We start from the raw sequence: 20,807 nt of genomic DNA on the forward strand, positions 1-20,807 counted from the left end.
TGTGGCCTTTCCCGTTGCGGAGCGCAGGCTCCGGACGCGCTGGCTCAGTGGCCATGGCTCATGGGCCCAGCCGCTCCGCAGCATGTGGGATCTTCCCAAACGGGGGCACAAACCCGTGTCCCTTGCATTGGCAGGCGGACTCTCAACCACTGCGCCACCAGGGAAGCCCTGGATTGTTTTTTTCAATGCTGAATTTTGAGAGTTCCTTTTATATTTAAGTGAGTCCTTTGTGAGATATGTGGTCTGTAAACATTTTCTTCCAGTCTGTTGTGTGGTTTTTATAATCTTTACAGGGTCATTCACAGAGCAAAAGTCTTAAATTTGATGAGCTCCAAGTTATTGGTTTTTTTCTTGTTTAGGTCATGCTTCACCTCTAACTCTAATCTTTTTTATTTATTTATTTATTTATTTATTTATTTAGCGGTACGTGGGCCTCTCACTGTTGTGGCCTCTCCTGTTGCGGAGCACAGGCTCCGGACGTGCAGGCTCAGCGGTCATGGCTTACGGGCCCAGCCACTCCGCAGCACGTGGGATCTTCCCGGACCGGGGCACAAACCCGTGTCCCCGCATCGGCAGGCGGACTCTCAACCACTGAGCCACCAGGGAAGCCCTAATCTTTTTATTTTTATGTGTTCTATCTCATTCTTTTAAAATTTACTGTCATTTTTGCTTAATAATATTTTCTAATCTTTGATGTATAGTACATATCTGAATATAAAATTGTGGGTCTCATTCTGTTGTCTATTCTTTTGTGCTGGCTGGCTTTTTGTGTGTGTATGTGTTAGCTATTCTTGATGATTTTTTTTTTTTTTTTTTTTGCGGTACTCGGGCCTCTCACTGTTGTGGCCACTCCCGTTGCTGAGCACAGGCTCCGGACGCGCAGGCTCAGCGCCCATGGCTCACGGGCCCAGCCGCTCCGCGGCACGTGGGATCTTCCAGGACCGGGGCACGAACCCGTGTCCCCTGCATCGGCAGGCGGACTCTCAATCACTGCGCCACCCGGGAAGCCCTGATGATTTGTTTTTAACTGAGTCATATTCATGAGTTTTTGTATATCCTGTTGAAGCTGCATTCTTTTGGAGATAATTTACATTTGCCTTTGCTTTGTGCTTAGGATCACTTTTGACTTAAGCCTATTTCAATTATCGTCCTGAGGTTTTTCATACCTATCAGATTTGGTGACTTTAGCCTGTAAATCTGAGGATCCGTTTGTTGTTTTGAATTCTTAAGGGATATTTTTTTTGCCCTCTCATTCTTAGTGTAAATGTTGGGAAAGGCAGTTCTTGCAGCTTCCTGGAGATTAGTGATGGGAAGGTTGGTTGGTTGATTTCTTTTTTTTTTTTAATAAATTTATATTTATTTTTGGCTGCATTGGGTCCTCGTTGCTGCGCGTGGACTTTCTCTAGTTGCAGCGAGCAGGGGCTACTCTTTGTTGCAGTGCGTGGACTTCTTATTGTGGTGGCTTCTCTTGTCATGGAGCACAGGCTCTAGGTGCATGGGCTTCAGTAGTTGTGGCACGCGGGCTCAATAATTGTGGTGCATGGGCTCTAGAGTGCAGGCTCAGTAGTTGTGGTGCATGGGCTTAGTTGCTCCGCAGCATGCGGGGTCTTCCCGGACTAAGGCTCAAACCCATGTCCCCTGCAATGGCAGGCGGATTCTTTACCACTGTGCCCCCAGGGAAGTCCCAGTTGGTTGATTTCTAATTCACCCTTATACTTAGGTGTATCCTTTTTTGTACCAGGATTTTGCAGGGTTATTACGTTAGACTCTGTAACTTGAGCAGGTTCTGGACTATGTCTTCTGTCTTTCCTATCTCCTGTAGGCAGAAGAAATAGAAGATCAAATTCACTGGAGTTGAGCAAATGTACTGAAAGTGAAAGCTGTCTTTAGAGCTTTGCTTGCTTTTCTGAGTTCCTGCTGTGACTTAGTTTTTGGTCTAAGTATTCCTTAGTATCTTGCCAGCTCATACAGTTTTTTAAAAAAAATTATTTATTTTATTTATTTTTGGCTGCGTTGGGCCTTTGTTGCTGTGCGCGGGCTTTCTCTAGTTGCAGTGAGCAGGGGCTACTCTTCGTTGCAGTGCGCGGGCTTCTCACTGGGGTTGCTTCTCTTGTTGTGGAGCAAGAGCTCTAGGTGCACGGGCTTCAGTAGTTGTGGCACATGGGCTCAGTAGTTGTGGCTCGTGGGCTTAGTTGCTCTGTGGCATGTGGGTTCTTCCCGGACCAGGGCTCGAACCCACGTCCCCTGCATTGTAGGTGGATTCTTAACCACTGCGCTACCAGGGAAGCCCTCATATAGTTTTAAGTAAAGTTTAAAAACGATTTTAATTGATTTTTTCAATTATTTTCTTCAGGTCATACTGTGTAAAACAAGCAACTCCTTCATATCTTTTTCAAGCTTTCCTTTCTTTTGTCCATGTTTCCTTTCTCCATTTTGTGGTTCAAGATGCATCTCAGGAGTCATCACCTCTCAAAAGCTCCCTGCTTGAATTAGAGGTCTCTGCCTCATTCTTTCTTTCCTTCCTTCCTTCCTCCTTCCCTCTCTTTCTTTCTTTCTTTTGTTTGGCTGGCACAGCCTGTGGGAATATTAGTTCCCCAACCAGGGATTGAAACTGTGCCCCCTGCATTGGGGGCTGGGAGTCTTAGCCACTGGACGGCCAGGGAAGTCCCTCTGCCTTATTCTTTCTAATCACATTGTTCTGCAGCTTACTGGTTCCTTGCCTGTCTCCATTCCCTCCTTGTCTGTGACCTCTTTGAGGGCTAGAACTATGTTGTTTTCAAAAAATCTCCATTTCCTGGCCTGACAGAGTATCTAACAGCAATTGGGGTTAGAATAAACATTTGTTGTTGGTAAATGCTATAGGTTATCATAACCTGAATAACAATCTGGCTTTCTCAATTTAGGACTACAAATACAAACACAGAAACAAAGGAAGAAAGCACTCAAGTCCTTTGTGTGCTAATTTGCATACCATACACCTCTTCAGGACACTTCAAATACTACTTAAGGCCAGCCTCTTTCTTCAGGAAATGAAATTGTTTATCCTGTTCAATGATCTCATAGGTAATTGACACAGGAAAACTCAGGTCTTCCATTATGAGGTCTCCACACCCAAAGAGGCCGGTTTTAAAGTGTGGGGGAAGTGTTCTGGGGAGGGTGTGGTATGCAAATTAGTGTAAGAGGGACTTGTCTGCTTTCCTGGAATCTATTCTGATTCCCCAACAGAAAACCTATTTCCATTCCCATTGCATTATGCAGTTTTGTTGACCAACTGGGAGCTTGGATGGGTGGAATTTCTAATTTTGATGCAGCTTGTTGATTTTTACAGCACTGTTCTTGAGTCTTCAACTTTTCTTAGCGAGGCAATTTTTGGAAATGAACATAACTCTACTTACAGCATAGCTTTTCATATTAATTGCGTCCCTTAATCTTTTTCTTTGAAAGTTAAATCACACATTTTATATCTTTGTATTCAGCTTTTTGTATTCTTAATTCTTGCGCGGGCGGGGCAGCAGTGCTAAAAGGAGGTTTTTAGTACGAAGAATTCACTCTTCGTGACTACGCCTTAGGTCTGGCTAAGGTTATAGAAATCGTCAGTGCCTTGCTTTGTTTAAAGAGGCAGGGTTCTAGCGTTTGCTCTTTCTTAAGCTTATCGTGTGCCAGATACGGCACAGATATATTTTATCTCAGTTATCATTCACATTTTTACAGCCGTGAAAAGTACAACTCAAGTTCAGTGTCTTGCCTTGGGTATCCCTGGGATTCCAACTCAGGTCACAGCGCCCTCGTCTTCACCGGTCCCCCTCCATCCCCCACCTTTTCGGGTAGTTCCTCGCTCCATCGAGGCCACCTGGGATGACGCTGGGGGTGCGGGGGTAGTCGGTCCTGGCCGGCTACGAAGACTCCACGACCGACTACACGGCGCTAGCTAGTCCCGCGCGCATTCTGGTTTTTCCCATCCCCCCACTTCCTAGGCGGCCTCCAGACCTGGAAACCATAGAGCTGAAACAGCCCAGAGCGTCCCTTCCGTGGCCGCCGAGCGCTGACGGCGCGCCGTTGGGCGGGGCCTACTGGCGGGGCGGGGGAAGAGGAGGGAGAGCCGGCAAGGGAAGGGCTGGCCGGCCTTGCAGCGCCCCGCAGCGGCCAAGTGGGAAGAGGTCTTGTCGGCCCTGCGGCGCTGGAGCCCTGACGCACGGAGCTCGAGAGCGAGAACGGGAGAGAAAGGGGTAGAAATGGCGGCTCCGCTTGGCTCCCGCTGAGTAGGTTGAAGCCGGCGGAGGGTCTGAGCTCTTGGCCTGGAACATCGCTCCCGCCTCCCGCTACCTGCCTTCGCACGCCGACTTCCCTTCCTCTGCCCTACCCTCGCCTGTCCTCGTCTGCGCTGCGCAGAGTCCGGGTCGTCTTGTCTTTCCCGGCCCGGCTCCACTAGCCCTGACTGCCCGGCAGGCGGGCCGGCCTTCCTCGGCTCTCCCCGGCGCGGCGGGCGCCGCGGGCGCGGCGTGGACCCCGTCCTCCTGGCTGGACCATGGTGAACACCCGGAAGAGCTCTCTGCGGCTTCTCGGATCTAAGTCGCCTGGGCCCGGGCCTGGGCCTGGGGCCGGAGTAGAGCCTGGGGCGACCGGAGGCAGCAGCCATTTCATCTCCTCTCGGACCCGCTCCTCCAAGACCCGCGCTGCCAGCTGCCCCGCCGCCAAGGCCGGGGGAAGCGGCGGCGCTGGCGTCGCTCTGGATGAGGCCCGGGTAAGAGCGCGGCAGCCCGAGTCCGGAGGCTTGCGAGTCGGCCCGGCCGCCGGGGCTTTGTCTGGCCGGGTTGGGGCAACAAGCCTCCAGTGGAGACCGCTTGGGCGGCCGGAGACCGGGTCTGGGGGTGCGTTGGAGGATGGCAGCCGGCTAGGTAGGGCCACGACAGCTTTGCTGGCCCCGCTCTTTTGTGTAAAGAACAGGACTTGAGTCCAGGGGAGAGGGCTATGGAGGGGGGGGGGTGTCTTTTCGGGGAACATTAGAACAGCCTGCTTTCCGTGTCCTTGTCCTGCCTGAGAGGGGAATTCTAGGGGAGCAAGAGCGAAGGGCTAGAGTTCCCGGGTGGAAGGGTTGAAGAGGAGAAGTGAAAGTTTTATGCGGTGTCAAACCCTTCCTGTAAGTGTGAGAGCTCCTGCCGGTGTCTAACTCCAGCTTACTCTCAAACTGTTTGGGGGTGGTTCAAGTTTGTGAGGAAGTGAACGGAGAGCTCCGGTTGGCAGCCAGGCAGGGATGGTGAAAAAAGTTTGGAGCTGCTCTGACACCAACTTTAAAAACAAAATCAACACTATTGCCTCTCCAGGCAGGAGCGATCAAACGTGATGTTTAGCTGGAGAATCAGCCAGCCAGCGAACCAGGGTTCTAGTAGGGACTCGGTAGAGCTTTCTAGTAGAGCCTTCAGATCACAAAAGCGGCATGTCGAAAGAAACGTGTCGAATATTATTGATAGTAGGCACTATCATCTCCAAATTGTTTGGTGTCTTGGATGTCTCCATTTTTGCTTTGGGAATAGTTTATAAAAGGTGAATTAACACCATCGTCCTACTACTGCGAAAGTGACATTTGAAGAAGACCGGTGATGATTTAGTATTTTTTTTTTAAAGTGGTAGATCTTGAAATTTATTACAGGGTAAGGCTCTAAGCTAGCACGTATGTTTTATCACTTTAAAGGAATTGATAAGGTTGTGTTATGAGATTGGTTATGAATTCAGAAAAGAGTGTTGCATCTGTCTAGAGAGAGGCTAATTTTCTAAGAGTAATTTGACTGGAACTTGTTCATTTAACATAGTCCTTTAAATCCACATCATTTTATTATTCTTAGGGGAGGAAAGCAATATTTCATTTTCTGTAGGGGTCTACAAGATTATGTTGGCATACAAATACAAATTATGTACAAATTATATTAAATACAAATTATAAATACAAATTATGTATTTTTTTCTCTGTATCTTATACTGTTCTGACACTAATCAGAATGAACCAAGGCAAATACAATAGACATATTTTACTGTACTTATCTGAAATATGTTGTATCTTTGAAAGTATAATTGGCCTTTATTTTGCTAAAAAATGTGGAACATATTTTAAAAATTGCTTTATGAGTAGACTTATTTTGGAGCTTATAGCTAGCTCTCTTAGGTTGAAATAAGAAAGCTAAATCTGAAAGTTGTGCAAACTATTCAGAATAATTACAGACTTTCTGTAGAAATTATTGCAAACATGTACAGACTTTCTGTAGAAATTATTGCAAACATGTACAAGCTTACTGACTTTATGAAGCTAACATATATTTTAAAATAAAAGTAATTTAAGAAGGGTTTGTCCTGTATCCTTAAGGACAAGTAAAATATTTAGAGTGTAAGCATTTAATTGTATAATGCTATGAATGCCTAGCCTATTAGAGCAGTGTCTCGTTTATGTGAATCAATTAGCTCATCTGTCACTGATCATTTTGTGGTCCCGTTTTTGAATTCATGGATATTATGCTGTCCTTACCCCCTGAGGAATAAGGTGAGGTAATTTGTCAAGCAGCTGTTATGGAGATGTTAAAAGGCAAGGAATCAATAATCTAATGTAGAAATGAACATGGGGTAGCTTTTCAATTGCTAGAAGAATGAAAGATATTAGAGCTCTTTCTAGAAGGATACTAATGAAACTTTGTTTCAAAGGTCTTTTTAAAATGTATTAAAAGACCATGAACAACAGGCCAGTGGAGAGTTACTTTGAAACATTTGTTTTTCAGTTTTAAGAAGGTTGATATTTTGACCCTAGTAGATGATGGAATGATCTAATTGCTTTCTCCCAGAAATTTAAGAGATTTACTAATCCTATGTTGTGATTGGTCCTTTAGAAGAACATAAGTTATAATTCTGAATTTAAGTTTATGTATATTTTTGAAGCCGGTTGTATATTTCCTTGTTGTATATTTCTGAAATGGGTTGATTTGAGTTTGGTAAGCTCTTGCTTTCAAGTTTGTTTTATGTTACAAGAATTTAGCACTCCTGATTCACCCTTTCTGGTGTACCTAAAGGCACCCTCTGTGTCTGTGGTGTCTTAGACATTTGCTGTCATCTGTAAAGACTTATTTGGTGGAAAATGGGTTGCTCATGTCGTTGCTTTAGGACGTTGCTTTATTTTTGTAGGAAGAAATGTATTCCTCTTGATACGATATAAATTGAAGAGGTTCCCTTTTTTCTGTTTTTGTGTGATATTCTTCACTTTACAGTTGATGCTGATTTCCACCCACCCCCTGGCCCTGACTCTTTTTAGACTATTTCATCCACTGTGTCTAGAGACATTTTATTTGCTCTAAAAAGCCTTAGGACCACGATCTGTCATAGCTTTGCTTTCCCCCCAAGTGTGTGTAGGGTGGGGAAATACACACATGACACATTCTGTAGGTTATTGGAATGATTTTTTTGTGCCTGTACTTTAATGTCAAGTTGACTTGTGCTCTGCAGTTAGTTGTATAATAATTACTGCTATATATTGATACTTGGCTTTTTTGTTTGTTTAACATGTATAAAACTTCACCTCTTTTAGGTTAACCTAAATGTCAGTAATTAGCATTTATTTGCTTCACCTAAGAGTCACTCTCGGCAAACTAATACTGTAGTCACAGAACTGGAAAGCAGTCTTTGAAAATATTTCAACTCTTTTTCTACCTCTTTTAGGCCTGTTTGTTGGTACTTTTGGCTTGTCATTAGCTTTTTGTATTTTTTGAGCTTTTTTGAATCCACATCTTAGTTGAGAGAATCAAAATACATATTTTAAGTAACTTTATAGGTAAATTTGTTTGATTTTTGATTTTATTTTTAGAAAATAACCTCTCAATCCTTCTTTAATATGCTCTTTTATCATTCTATACTTATTGTTTTCCAACATTCATTCGTTTGCCAATGTAACAGAAGCAGAGTGGTGGAAATTGAGGGTTAAACATGGAAAAGAAGTCTGAGAGGGAAATGTAACCATGTATATAACTCTCAGATGAGTAGGGAAAAATACAAGTTCCTCAGAGTAGAGCAAGTTTTTCCTTATATCAGATTCATATATGGGGCTTCCCTGGTGGCACAGTGGTTAAGAATCTGCCTGCCAATGCAGGGGACATGGGTTCGAGCCCTGGTCCAGGAAGATCCCACATGCCGTGGAGCATCTAAGCCCATGAGCCACAACTACTGAAGCCCGTGCGCCTAGAGTCCGTGCGCCACAAGAGAAGCCACTGCGGTGAGAAGCCCGCGCGCAGTGAGCAGCCCGCGCACCGCAACGAAGAGTAGCCTCCACTCGCCCCACTAGAGAAAGCCTGCCTGCAGCAATGAAGACCCAATGCAACCAAAAATAAAATAAATAAATTTATAAAAAAAAGAAAATAATCTTACCTTAAAAAAATTCATATAGAGCAGCATATGGGTGATATTGAGTAATGTTGTAAAACAATTTCCCCGTCACAGTTTTGAAGCAAAGCAGCTATAGAGTTCATAGGATTATCTCCGGTATCCAACTGAAAATGCAACTTTAAAAAATTCATAGCTGATTCACTTTGTTATACCCCAGAAACTAACACAACGTTGTAAAGCAGTTATACTCCAATAAATATGTTAAAAAAAAAGATAAAATAAAAAAATTAAAATGTCAAAAAATAGAGAGGGAAATGTGAAAAAAAATTCAGTTTTTGGCCATTTCTGTAGTTCAAATATACAAACTTGCAGTTTTTTAGGTCAAGGATGAAATTTACACTTGTAGAAGTGAATGCATATTAATTCCTTAAATCATTTTCCCTGGCAGATAATCTTTTTAACCATCCTTGGATACATCCTTGATTGCATGTCTTCTAAATACCTAATTATAGATAAACCTGTAACCTCTGAAAGCTAGGTGGACAGGTGGTAGGATTAATACTTGTTATGAGAACTAAGGAGCCCAACCAGTGTCTGCACCTGAATGGGGTGTGATCCTGTCTCTTTAAGGTTCCACTTCAGAAAAGTGCCGCATTACTTTGAATTATGTATTTGGTATTTTTTTTGGACATACATAATGAAGTTTGATTTCTTGATATTTGGGTTTTTGATCTTGTACTAGGCATATTTTATATTTCTGTTATGTCTCTGTGCTGGGGGAGGATTTTGTGAAAAATGAGTTGAGTAAAAAGCATATGGAATTTTGGATAAAAAGTTCTATGGAAGTACAGAGTTAGGGGGAAAAAACATGTAAAATGTGCTATCTTTATTTAAATATGAGCTAGACGGTTTTTAGAGAGGTAACTATTGTGTGTGGCTTATATCAAACAATAGAAAAGTTATCTGTTAAAATTAATAGACTGTGATTTGTATTAGCTTTTAGATACTTTGAGTATATGCTGTAAGATTCTGAACTTCAGATGCTTTTGAACTGTGAGTATTTTGGTATAAGATTTTTTTTTTTTTCATTTTTAGATTGTTATTGTAGTTTTATGTGGAGGTTGAATATACGCCTTTGGTTAAAGTCTTTCTCTCCTAGACTCTTCTATTAGAGTAGGCTGTAAGCTCCCTGGGACCAGCCACTATATCTTACTTTCTTCCCGACTGCTGCATTCCCAGGGCCTAGTGCATCATCTGGCATATAGAAGATGCTTAATAAATATTGATACTTGTTAAATGAATGAATGAATAGCATATTAAGGAGCCGATCTAGTATGTGAAAATTGTGTTGATTGGACTCTGAGAATAGAGGGTAAATAAACCATAGCCCCTACCTTCAGAGCTCTAAGTATGCACACGGTATACACATGAGAAATTAACAGGATAAATCAGTTCAAGATAGGGGCCAGGGCTTCTCTGGTGGCGCAGTGGTTGAGAGTCCGCCTGCTGATGCAGGGGACACGGGTTCGTGCCCCGGTCTGGGAAGATCCCACATGCCGCGGAGCGGCTAGGCCTGTGAGCCATGGCCGCTGAGCCTGCGCGTCCGGAGCCTGTGCTCCGCAATGGGAGAGGCCACAATAGTGAGAGGCCCGCGTACCGCAAAAAAAAAAAAAAAAAAAATCTGAAAAAGTGAAGAAGGATGCCATTGTACAGTCAGAAAATACTGTACGCACTGTGTATAGACAGATTTTTACTAGAATATCTGGAGTTGTGGTGTCTAGTATTGAGACTGGAAGTATGAACAGTAGCCTATAGGGATATGAAATATAGGACAGTGATTTTTCAGTAATTGCTTTGCTGCCTGATTTCACGGGGTGCGTGTAGGGAGAGGAGCAGGCATATCACGTAGAGACCACTCTTTGGCAATATTTTTGCTTCCCAGTATTTTAAAGATGGCTTGGGTAAAAAACTCCTATAAAAAGACTAAGCCTGAGGCCTTGTGGTCTCCAGTGTACTTGTGCTGCCATCTTTCCCTCTACTTGGTGATACTGATTTATCAGTGTGTACATTTATTTTATGCTCTAGGAATCTATTTATCTCTGGGGTAGATAAGTGTTTTCCATTTGTAAAAAATGTTTCATACTTTAAACCTGTTGAAAAGACATTATATGGTATATTTATATATGATGATACATACTATTGGTTAAATATGTTTAGCGTTATTAGTTTCCACCTGTATTCTAGGACCCGAATTGGGATCTCTGGAACAGTGGTGCTTCAGATACCCTTAGAATGAAATGTTCTCTGATCTTGCCAGATAGGAACTTGGAAGTCATTGAGTTTAACTTTTGGTAGTGAGACTTCCTTATTCCTTTGTTCTTTCATTCAATCAACAAATATTTATCAACCAGCTACTACGTTAAAGTGTTAAGTGCCATGTAGACAAACATTTTGTCTCTTTGATTCATTGTTATAGGGCTGCCATGTTGCAAAAGTCAAGGAGGCACCATTCACACTATAGTCTGTGTTACTGGCTCCCCCTGGAATTGTGCAGTGTACTCCTTGTATGTTACATACTGCAATTCAATACCCAGAAGTGGAATAGAGTATATGTGTACTTAAATATTATCTCTAGATTTGTTGTTCTGGTCTCCATTTCTGGAGTAGTGTATAGGAGTTCCTATATCCCTACACCCCTGCCAGTATTTGTCAATATCTAGCTTTTCAATTGCTTTTCTTTGATTATCAATGAGAATGGGCAACTCTTTATGTCCTAGTAATTTTTTTTAAAAATTTTATTTTGGTTGTGTTGGGTCTTAGTTGGGGCCGGCAGCCTCCTTAGTTGCGGCATGTGTGCTCCTTAGTTACGGCCGGCGGGCTCCTTAGTTGTGGCATGCGAACTCTTAGTTGTGGCACGCATGTGGGATCTAGTTCCCTGACCAGGGATCGAACCCGAGTCCCCTGCATTGGAAGGCGGATTCTTAACCACTGCGCCACTGGGAAAGTCCCTGTCTATAGTAATTCTTTAAAAAATTTCTTCATCTTTAAAATGCTGGTTAATATTTTTGTTTTCTACTGGAGTTGCTATTTTTGTTGTGTTTTCCAAGAGTATTATAGATCAGTGGCTTTTAACCTTTTTTGTGCCATAGTAAGGGATACTTTTTATGTTGTGATGCTGTACACACATACAGTTTTACTTTTCCTGTTTAGGTCTTTGATTTATTTTATTCATTCTACTAGACAACCTATACTTTGTAGTGCCACTTTATAATATACCATGTTCCCATATATATTCTGCTTTGATCTCTATATTCTTTTTTGTTGGTTTATTTATTCTTACGGCAGTATCATACTGTTTCTGTGACTGTGGTTTTGAGGTATGTCTTAATATCCTAAAAGGCAAGTTCTTCCTCTTCGTTATTTTCAAAGTTGACTTACGTAGTCAAAGATTTTGGTATATATTTCCAGTTAAGATTATGGACTTCCTTTAAAGATCCAACTAGAATTTTGACTTTTTTAAAAAAATATTTACTTATTTTATTTTCCTTTCTTCCTTCCTTCCTTCCTTCCTCCCTCCCTCCCTCCCTCCCTCCCTTCCTCCTGCCCTTCCTTCCTTCCTTCCTTCGTCCTTCCTTTCTTTCTTTCTTCTCTCCCTCCCTCCCTCCCTTCTTTCTTCCTTCCTTCCTTCCTTCCTTCCTTTCTTGTTACATCGGGTCTTAGTTGCGGCACGCGGGCTCTTTGTTATAGCGTGCGGGCTTCTCCCTAGTTGTTGTGTGTGAGCTTCCCGCTAGTTGTGGTGCGTGGGCTCCAGGGTGCATGGGCTCTGTAGTTTGCGGCACGCAGGCTCTCTCCTTGAGGTGCGTGAGCTCAGTAGTTGTGGTGCGTGGGCTTAGTTGCCCCGCGACATGTGGGATCTTAGTTCCCTGACCAGGGATCGAACCTGCGTCCCCTGCATTGGAAGGCGCATTCTTTACCGCTGGACCATCGGGGAAGTCCCATAGAATTTTGATTTAGAAATTTAAAATTTTTATTTTTTTATTTTGTTTATTTATTTTGGCCGCTCTGTGTGGCTTGTGGGATTTTTGTTCTTCCACCAGGGATTGAACCCGGGCCCTTGACAGTGAAAACATGGAGTCCTAACCACTGAAGCACCAGGGAATTCCCCCAACTAGAATTTTGATTGGGAATGTTTTTGAATTCCTAGATTAATTTACAGAGAATCGACACTTTCATATTAAGTTGTCCATGAGCAAGGAACAGCTCTCACATAGCATAGTTTGCATATTTTTCTTGTGGAATTTGATGCTTTTTTTGGTGACCTAATATAGTGTCAGTTTTGGTAAACATTCTTTGTGTGCTTGGGAAAAATGTATATATTCTATTAGATGTAGAAAAATGTAAATATATATATAAGTATATATATATGATGGAAAACATTGAGATGGAAAAATATTACAGTGTGAATTTATTGATTGTTGATACTCAAATATCCAATTTTGTCCCTTATTAAGATTCTACCTAGGGAGTTCCCTGGTGTCCTAGTGGTTAGGACTCTGGGCTTTCACTGCCATGGCCTGGGTTCAGTCCCTAGTCGGGGAACTTAGATCCTGCAAGCCGCGGGGTGTGGCTGGAAAAAAAAAAAGATTCTACCTAATTTTTTTTTTTTTTTTTGCGGTACGCGGGCCTCTCACCGCTGCGGCCTCTCCCGTCGCGGAGCACAGGCTCCGGACGCGCAGGCTCAGCGGCCATGGCCCACAGGCGCAGCCGCTCCGCGGCATGTGGGATCCTCCCGGACCGGGGCACGAACCCGCGTCCCCCGCATCGGCAGGCGGACTCTCAACCACCGCGCCACCAGGGAAGCCCTCTACCTAATTTTTTTATTGTTCGGATTCTTCTGGTATACATATACATATATATATATTACATAAACTTTTAATTTTAGAATAGTTTGTAATTTTCTTCCTTTTTAAAAAAGATTTATTTATTTATTTATTTATTTTTGGCTGCGTCAGGTCTTAGTTGTGGCACGTGGGATCTTCGTTGAGGCATGCAGGATCTCTTGTTTTGGCTCGCAGGCTTCTCTCAAGTTGTGGCTTGTGGGTTTTCTCTTCTCTAGTCGTGGCGTGCAGACTGGGCGGGTGGGCTCTGTAGTTTGCAGCAAGCAGGCTCTTTAGTTGAGGCGCGTGAGCCCAGTGGTTGTGGTGCGCGGGTTTAGTTGCCCCATGGCATGTGGGATCTTAGTTCCCTGACCAAGGATTGAACCCATGTCCTCTGCATTGCAAGGCGGATTCTCTACCACTGGACCACCAGGGAAGTCCCTCTAATTTTCTTCTTGCTTTATTCTTTGATCTATTAGTTATCTAAAAATATATTGTTTACTTTTCCAAATTGTTGAGCGTTTATTTTCTAATTACCTTTTTGGTATTTACTTCCAGTTTAATACTCCTGTACTCAGAGAACATATTCCATATGATTTATTTTATTTTATTTTTTAAAATTTTATGGGCTCCCTGGTGGCGCAGTGGTTGAGAGTTCCCCTGCCGATGCAGGGGACGCGGGTTCGTGCCCCGGTCCGGGAAGATCCCACATGTCGCGGAGTGGCTGGGCCCGTGAGCCATGGCCGCTGAGCCTGCGCATCCGGAGCCTGTGCTCCACAACAGTGAGAGGCCCGCGATCGCAAAAAAAAAAAAAAAAAAAAAAAAAAATGTATTGGAGTATAGTTGATTTACAGTATTGTGTTTTCCATATGATTTTGATCTTTTGAAATTTGTTTTGACTTATTTTTGTCACCCTGTTTATGGTTAGTTTTGGTAATTGTTCCACGTACACTTGAAAAGAATGTGAATTCTGCCATCGGCGGTCCAATGTTATAGATGTGTCCACTAGACCATGTTTGTGCGTCTTCTGGTTTTAAAGGTTTTTCCTTTTTGTGTGTGTGTGTGATTGCTCTTAAGACCTAAATGTCTGTTGATTAACTCTTTTCTTAAAAAAATTATATTTCCTCTAACCACATACTCTTTAACATACTCTTGTAATGTTCTACCTCCCTTCTTGCCCTATATTGTCTAGAATTTTTGTTCTGACTTTTTTATGGGTATAAGTACTTTTTCTTTTTGTTGGAGTTTTTTTTCCAATAACAATAAATTTCACTAAGATACCAGTTTATCTTACTTTTTATGTCTTTGCATTATTATTCTGTATTTATTTCTCTTCTTTGTGAATGCTTCCTCCAAGAATATTTTCAGTCTGGGACTTTTTGTGACAAACTTTCTGAGGCATTACATGCCTGAGAATATTTTCATTATGCTCTTTGATTTAATTTAAATGAATTTAATTTAATTCATTTAATTTAAATGAAAACTTGGCTTGATACAAAATTCTAGGTCCAGTACTTTAAGAATGTTACTTTATTGTCATCTTGTATTCAGTGTTACTCTTGAAGTTTGATGTTTGTCTGATTCTTTTGTAGGTGTTCTTTTTCTTTTGAAACTTTGTAGAATTTTTTGGTCTTATGTTTCATAAATTTTACTGTATTTTAGGCGTGGGTTTTTCCATCACTCTCTTGTTTGGCAATCTTAGATCTTTTAGTCTGCGGTTTTTCATCTATTTGATTGTGGTAAATTTATTTCTTAATGGTAATCTAAAATTATTATTATTTCTTCAACTATTCTTTCTCTTTTTCATTCCTTCTGGAACTCATTTCATTCAGATGTTGGCACCTAGAAACATTTTGTCTCTAAACTGATAATAAAGCAAACTTTTTAAAGCACTTTTGATGGCATGCTGGAGAACTTTACTGACAGTTATTTGAGTAAACAAGACTTGGTGCTTCTTGTTGCAGACCTCTGTTGACCATTTGGTACCTGTGTGTCAAGTGGCCCACTTGTCAGGGGATAAAGCCTTGAAGTTGCTTGATGAAAGTTCATTTCCTTTACGACTTAGTAACATCCTTTATCTAACGCATACTTCAGTGCTCACACTTAGGGTGAGTGTTGCAGTTGTGTACTTGATTGTGCAAGTTAAGGGAATCTACTTTTAAAAAACAAAACTGGGCTTCCCTGGTGGCGCAGTGGTTGAGAATCCCCCTGCCGATGCAGGGGACACGGGTTCGTACCCCGGACCAGGAAGATCCCACATGCCGCGGAGCGGCTGGGCCCGTGAGCCATGGCCGCTGAGCCTCCGCGTCCGGAGCCTGTGCTCCGCAACGGGAGAGGCCACAACAGTGAGAGGCCCGCGTACCGCAAAAAACAAAAAACAAAAACACAAAACTAAGCCCTGGTGCAGACCTATACCTCCTTAATCAGTGACACATTATAATAATTTAAAATGTGTATATAGAGACAGTAGGAGAAACTTCTTTGAGATATGCAAACAAGAGAGAAACTGGTGCGGGGTGGCTTCTATGTTAAAATTTTGAAAATATTTTAAATTAATTTAAAAATTTAATTTAGTTTTCATTTTTTAGTTATTACTCTTCTATTTAAGTCTCCAAGTTTATTAGGTGGGAGAATTGAGGAGAAATGATAGTTGTCCAAGACCATATGATATTTTAATTTTTTTTTGACCATATGATTTTAAAGGCAACAATTCAACTGGAAATGGAAGTGTCTTTCTTTAATTCTTTAATATCTATTGAGTGACTCGATGTCCCAGACACTGAAGATAAAGGAGTACACAAGACTCTTAACCTCAGCTCCTTGGCAAAATATTTTTATTTAAAAATTATGAAATCAGTATTTCAAATAATATGGAAGTGCACAGAAAAAGGAAGGACCTTCCCCATCTCCCCTAATTCCTCTAGCTCGTTCTTCCTAGGGATAATCACTGTTAAAGCTGGCGTACGTCTTTCCAGACCATTGCACGTGTATGTATGGGTTATTTATATGTGTATGTGTGTGTATGCATTTATAACAAGAATAATAATTATTATCTTTTTTTGACTGCACCACTTAACTTTCAGGATCTTAGTTCCCCGACCACGGATCGAACCCTTGGCCACTGCAGTGGAAGCACGGAGTCCTAACCACTGGACTGCCAGGGAATTCCCTATATGTGTATACTTTTAACAGAAATACAATCATACCTTATATACTATTTATGATAGTTAATTTTTCTACTTAACTATGTATCATGTACATTCTTTCATATCTGTCCTTGCTGGCTTTTTAACATTTTGTTGTATCATTACACCATCACTTTAACTTTTCCCTATTGATACACAGTTACGTTGTCTCCATGTTTTTAATATTATAAATAATGTCACATAAAATGACCTTTCTCTTTTAGGCAAAGTGGAAATAAATACTGAGTCAAAGGTATACTGTACTTTAAATTTTTATAGGTTTTGCCAAATTGTTCTATAAATAGGCTAAATCAGTATGCACTCTTCTCCCCAGTACTCTCAGCACTGTTAAGTTTTTATATACCTTTTACTGGCCGATTTAAGGAGTTAGGATTTAAGTTTTTTGAAGGGCAGAGTGTTTAATCATCAAGTATCTTTAGTATCTAACACAGTAACAGGTGTTAATAAATTTTGTTTGTGGAAGGAATGGATCCCTGAAGATAATTAATAAGCTTATGAAATTATGTTAATACCACAAAGCCAAACAAGTATCCTTACTTGAGACTGTATCCACTGTCAGGCTGCAGGTGTAATATTTGTTACTTATACTTCTTCACCTGGTTCTAACAATCTTATTAGGTAAATAGTAGTTTTTGAATTACAGTGGTAGTGCTGCAATATAAGACTGGTTCTGTCTAACTTTTAAGTCTGTGGCATTTTTCAGTATGCCTATTGTCTCTTTGTCATTAAAAATTTTTTTATTATTTATTTTTGGCTGCTTTGGGTCTTCGTTGCTGCACGCGGGCTTTCTCTAGTTGTGGCGAGTGGGGGCTACTCTGTTGTGGTGCGCAGGCTTCTCATTGTGGTGGCTTCTCTTGTTGCAGAGCATGGGCTCTAGGGTGCACAGGCTTCAGTAGTTGTGGCACGTGGGCTCAGTAGTTGTGACGCAGGGCCCTAGCTGCTCCATGGCATGTGGGATCTTCCCTGACCAGGGCTCAAACCCATTTCCCTTGCATTGCCAGGCGGATTCTTAACCACTGCGCCACGTGGAAGTCCCTCTTTGTCATTTTAAGTAATGTAATATTTTCAGGTAAAAGAATTATCTTCCAGGAAGAAAAATGCAGTTTAAACTATAATAGGCTATTTTTTATCTTTTTACAACTCCTCAGCTCACTTCTATATATTTTTTTCCCTTTCTGTATTCTTTCATGATGATTGTTTAGAAATATTAAACTAGTAAGCCATTGCTCTTGGGATATTTGAGGAAATTTTAGGACATTTTGTGTGCCTGAAGTTTTAGGACTTCGTAGAATAGTACTGGCTCTAAGAAAATAAACAGCAGTGTGAGTTTTGTTTCCTGAAGTCATGGTAACTGCTGCCTCTGTGAATTCTTTTTACAAATGAAAGAAAAAGAAATTGACTGAACTTCTAAACTCTCATGAAAACAGGAGTACCTGTTTTTAAGAAAGGTAGAAAAAAAGGCTGTCTTATAAAGGAAATTGGAAAAGATTGATTGCACCCATATACTTTCTGATCTAACCTGTTGGCAGTTCCTGTTCTGTTTTTTCTTGTCTCTTGAGGATCTTTTTCTCATCAGTTATCTTGCTCTTTTTTTTTTTGGCCTTGCTGTGTAGCTTGTAGGATCTTAGTTCCCCAACGAGGGATCGAACCCAGCGTTGAGAGCGCCAAGTTCTAACCCATGGACCTCCAGGGAATTACCCTCTTTAAAATTTTATTGTATTTTATTCTCTTCTGTGGTTCCTTTTCTTCTGTTTACAAGAATCCAGGTCTTCTTTTAAAAAAAGAAAATCCTTCACTGCCTTCTTTGACTTTGTAACCTCTTTAAGCCTATTATCTTATTCTTCTTAATTCAGACACATAAGAGTAGCCCTGTAGTTTATCAGCTCTACATTCTTACCACTCACTGGGTTCTTCACTTAGTGATTTCCACCTCAGCATTTTGCAGAAATTGCCCTATCAGAAGTTACAGTGACCTCCTAATTACCAATCCACATGTTTATCAGCTTTCATCCTGTTTAGTCTTTTTGTTTTTTAAATTTAATTAATTTATTTAATTTATTTACTTTTTTTGGTGTGTGTGTGGTACGTGGGCTGTGTTTTGGCTGTGTTGGGTCTTCATTGCTGTGTTGGGTCTTCATTGCTGGGTGTGGGCTTTCTGTAGTTGCCGTGAGCGGGAGTCTACTATTTCTTGCGGTGTGCGGGTTTCTCATTGCGGTGGCTTCTCCGTGTTGCAGAGCACGGGCTCTAAGGCACATGGGCTTCAGTAGTTGTGGCATGTGGGCTCAGTAGTTGTGGCACACAGGCCTAGCTGCTCCGTGGAATGTGGGGTCTTCCCGGACCAGGGCTTGAACCCTTGTCCCTTGCATTGGCATGTGGATTCTTAACCACGGCACCACCAGGGAAGCCCCATTGTTTAGTCTTTTTGTAACCAACTTCCACTCCCCCTGTTAGAGTGAGACACTGTATTTTTCTTTAGTTTATATGTAGGCATTTTTAAAAGGTTTTGACTTTAATGTAGGCATTTTTTAAAGGTTTTGACTTTTTTGTCTTTTTTTTTGCGGTACGCGGGCCTCTCACTGTTGTGGCCTCTCCCGTTGCGGAGCACAGGCTCAGCGGCCATGGCTCACGGGCCCAGCCGCTCAGCGGCATGTGGGATCTTCCCAGACCAGGGCATAAACCCGTGTCCCCTGCATCGGCAGGGGGACTCTCAACCACTGCGCCACCAGGGAAGCCCAAGGTTTTGACTTTTGCCCTCTTGTTTTTTTTTCTATATATTATTACCTGTGACGCTTTTATTACAATTTCATATCTATCTCTAGTCCTCACATCACTCTATCTCAGAACTGCATTTCTGACAGTCTGATAGACATCTCCCTAGATTTCTGGCTAGAATTCTAAACCTTATTTTCAAAATTGGAATTCACTGTTACATTTCTCCCGTCAACATATGCCTCCCGTCCCCCCACCTTCCTCCATAGCTCCTAAAACACAAAATCCACTTTTTACACCTGCCCAGTCTTTATTTTGAATATTGGTATTACTAATATTTTAGTTATTCAGCTTTATGTAATCAATTTCTTATTTTCTGCTTTTACAATTCTGTATGAGGCCATCATCAAGACTTGAATTAATCTATTGGTCTGCTAATTCACTTATTTCCTTGAATTTTTCATTTTTTAATGCTCTACTTGGGTACATTCTTTTTGTCTTTACATTGAAGTACAGGTTCTGGATTTCTGACAAATTGTGATCCGGGCAGGCAGCCTTCCCTGAAAACCAGGGCAGCATAAATTCTTCTCTGTTTTATTATTTTCAACATCTTTTACCTATTTTTACAAGATTTATGGTAGAATCGTGTTCAGTATTTGTGGTAGCTGATGAGTATGGTTTAAGAAACTGAAGACTCAAGGAGAAAATCATTTCTGTAAATTGGAAAAATTTTCTGCCTGATTTTAGAAGGTTAGAGTTTAAGAGAAAAAGTCACTTAGGTGGGGATGACTTAACTTTTCATTGTACTTTTACTTTCTGTAGTATTTGACACTGTTACTCTTACACTTCTCTTGGAAGTTATCTCATCCTTGAATCATGTTCCTCTGACCATTCTACGTGTTACATTACTGTTACAAAATAAAGTCCACGTGATTTATGATGTCTTCCTTCATCTCTGTTAGCAGTTATCATTTTTTGCTTTCAGAGAATTGTGTATTTCTATTATAGTACTTAGTATAATATGCCGTATATCATTACTGTGACTGTTTGTGAACTCAACAGATTGTGTATTGGGTTGTAAGTAGGTTTTACTCTTTTTTTTACCATCTCCCCCCCAACCCCCATGTCTTACGTACCCAGTAGGTCCTTAACAAATGTTTGTTAAATGAAATTATTCCCTTAGTTTGAGATGCCTTTCCTGCTCGTGGATTGTAATCACTCTGACACATATTGCTAAATGACTCTGGGTAGGTTGCATAATCTCTCTTAAATATTTTTGTCCTGAAACTGGCAACGCCTTCCCTCAAAGGGTTAGGTTATAATTAACTAGTAAAATGCTTTGAAGAAGTTAAAGTTGAGCATTATGATCATCCTATTAAAGGTGAACTGTTAGTATCAGGTTTGTAGGTAAAAACTTTCCCAAAGCTTGAAGTTAATTAAATGGTGTTGAAGTAATTATTTTGTAGTATTTACATTTTGGTTATTTGCTTTATTTAAATCCCTGTATTTCTTTGGAGGGAAGGAATCTTTTGTAATGCTATTTATTCTGAGGTCTCTGTCACTGAGCCAAGTCACGACTGAAACCCTTTCATTGTAAGAGTGGTACAGTAGTGTAGTGCAGCAGTTAGGATGATGTGTGTCATATTATACTTGAACTGTTTTA

General features: G+C 41.3%; 1 protein-coding gene across 2 annotated transcripts in view; it reads left to right on the plus strand.

The window, feature by feature from the left end:
- Positions 1-4,146: 4,146 nt before the first annotated feature.
- ATAD2B (ATPase family AAA domain containing 2B) overlaps positions 4,147-20,807 on the plus strand; it is a 149,845-nt gene continuing 133,184 nt past the window's right edge. For both annotated transcript variants that reach the window (XM_027113730.1, XM_027113731.1), the window contains exon 1: positions 4,147-4,741. In XM_027113730.1, coding sequence (XP_026969531.1) covers positions 4,526-4,741 — 216 coding nt within the window. In that variant the 5' untranslated portion in view covers positions 4,147-4,525. The remainder of the gene's footprint in view (positions 4,742-20,807) is intronic.

Source organism: Aethalodelphis obliquidens, unplaced genomic scaffold, assembly GCF_003676395.1.
Source record: "Aethalodelphis obliquidens isolate GAN/ISIS:26980383/991018 unplaced genomic scaffold, ASM367639v1 scaffold12, whole genome shotgun sequence".
Classification (NCBI taxonomy): Eukaryota; Metazoa; Chordata; class Mammalia; order Artiodactyla; family Delphinidae; genus Aethalodelphis; species Aethalodelphis obliquidens.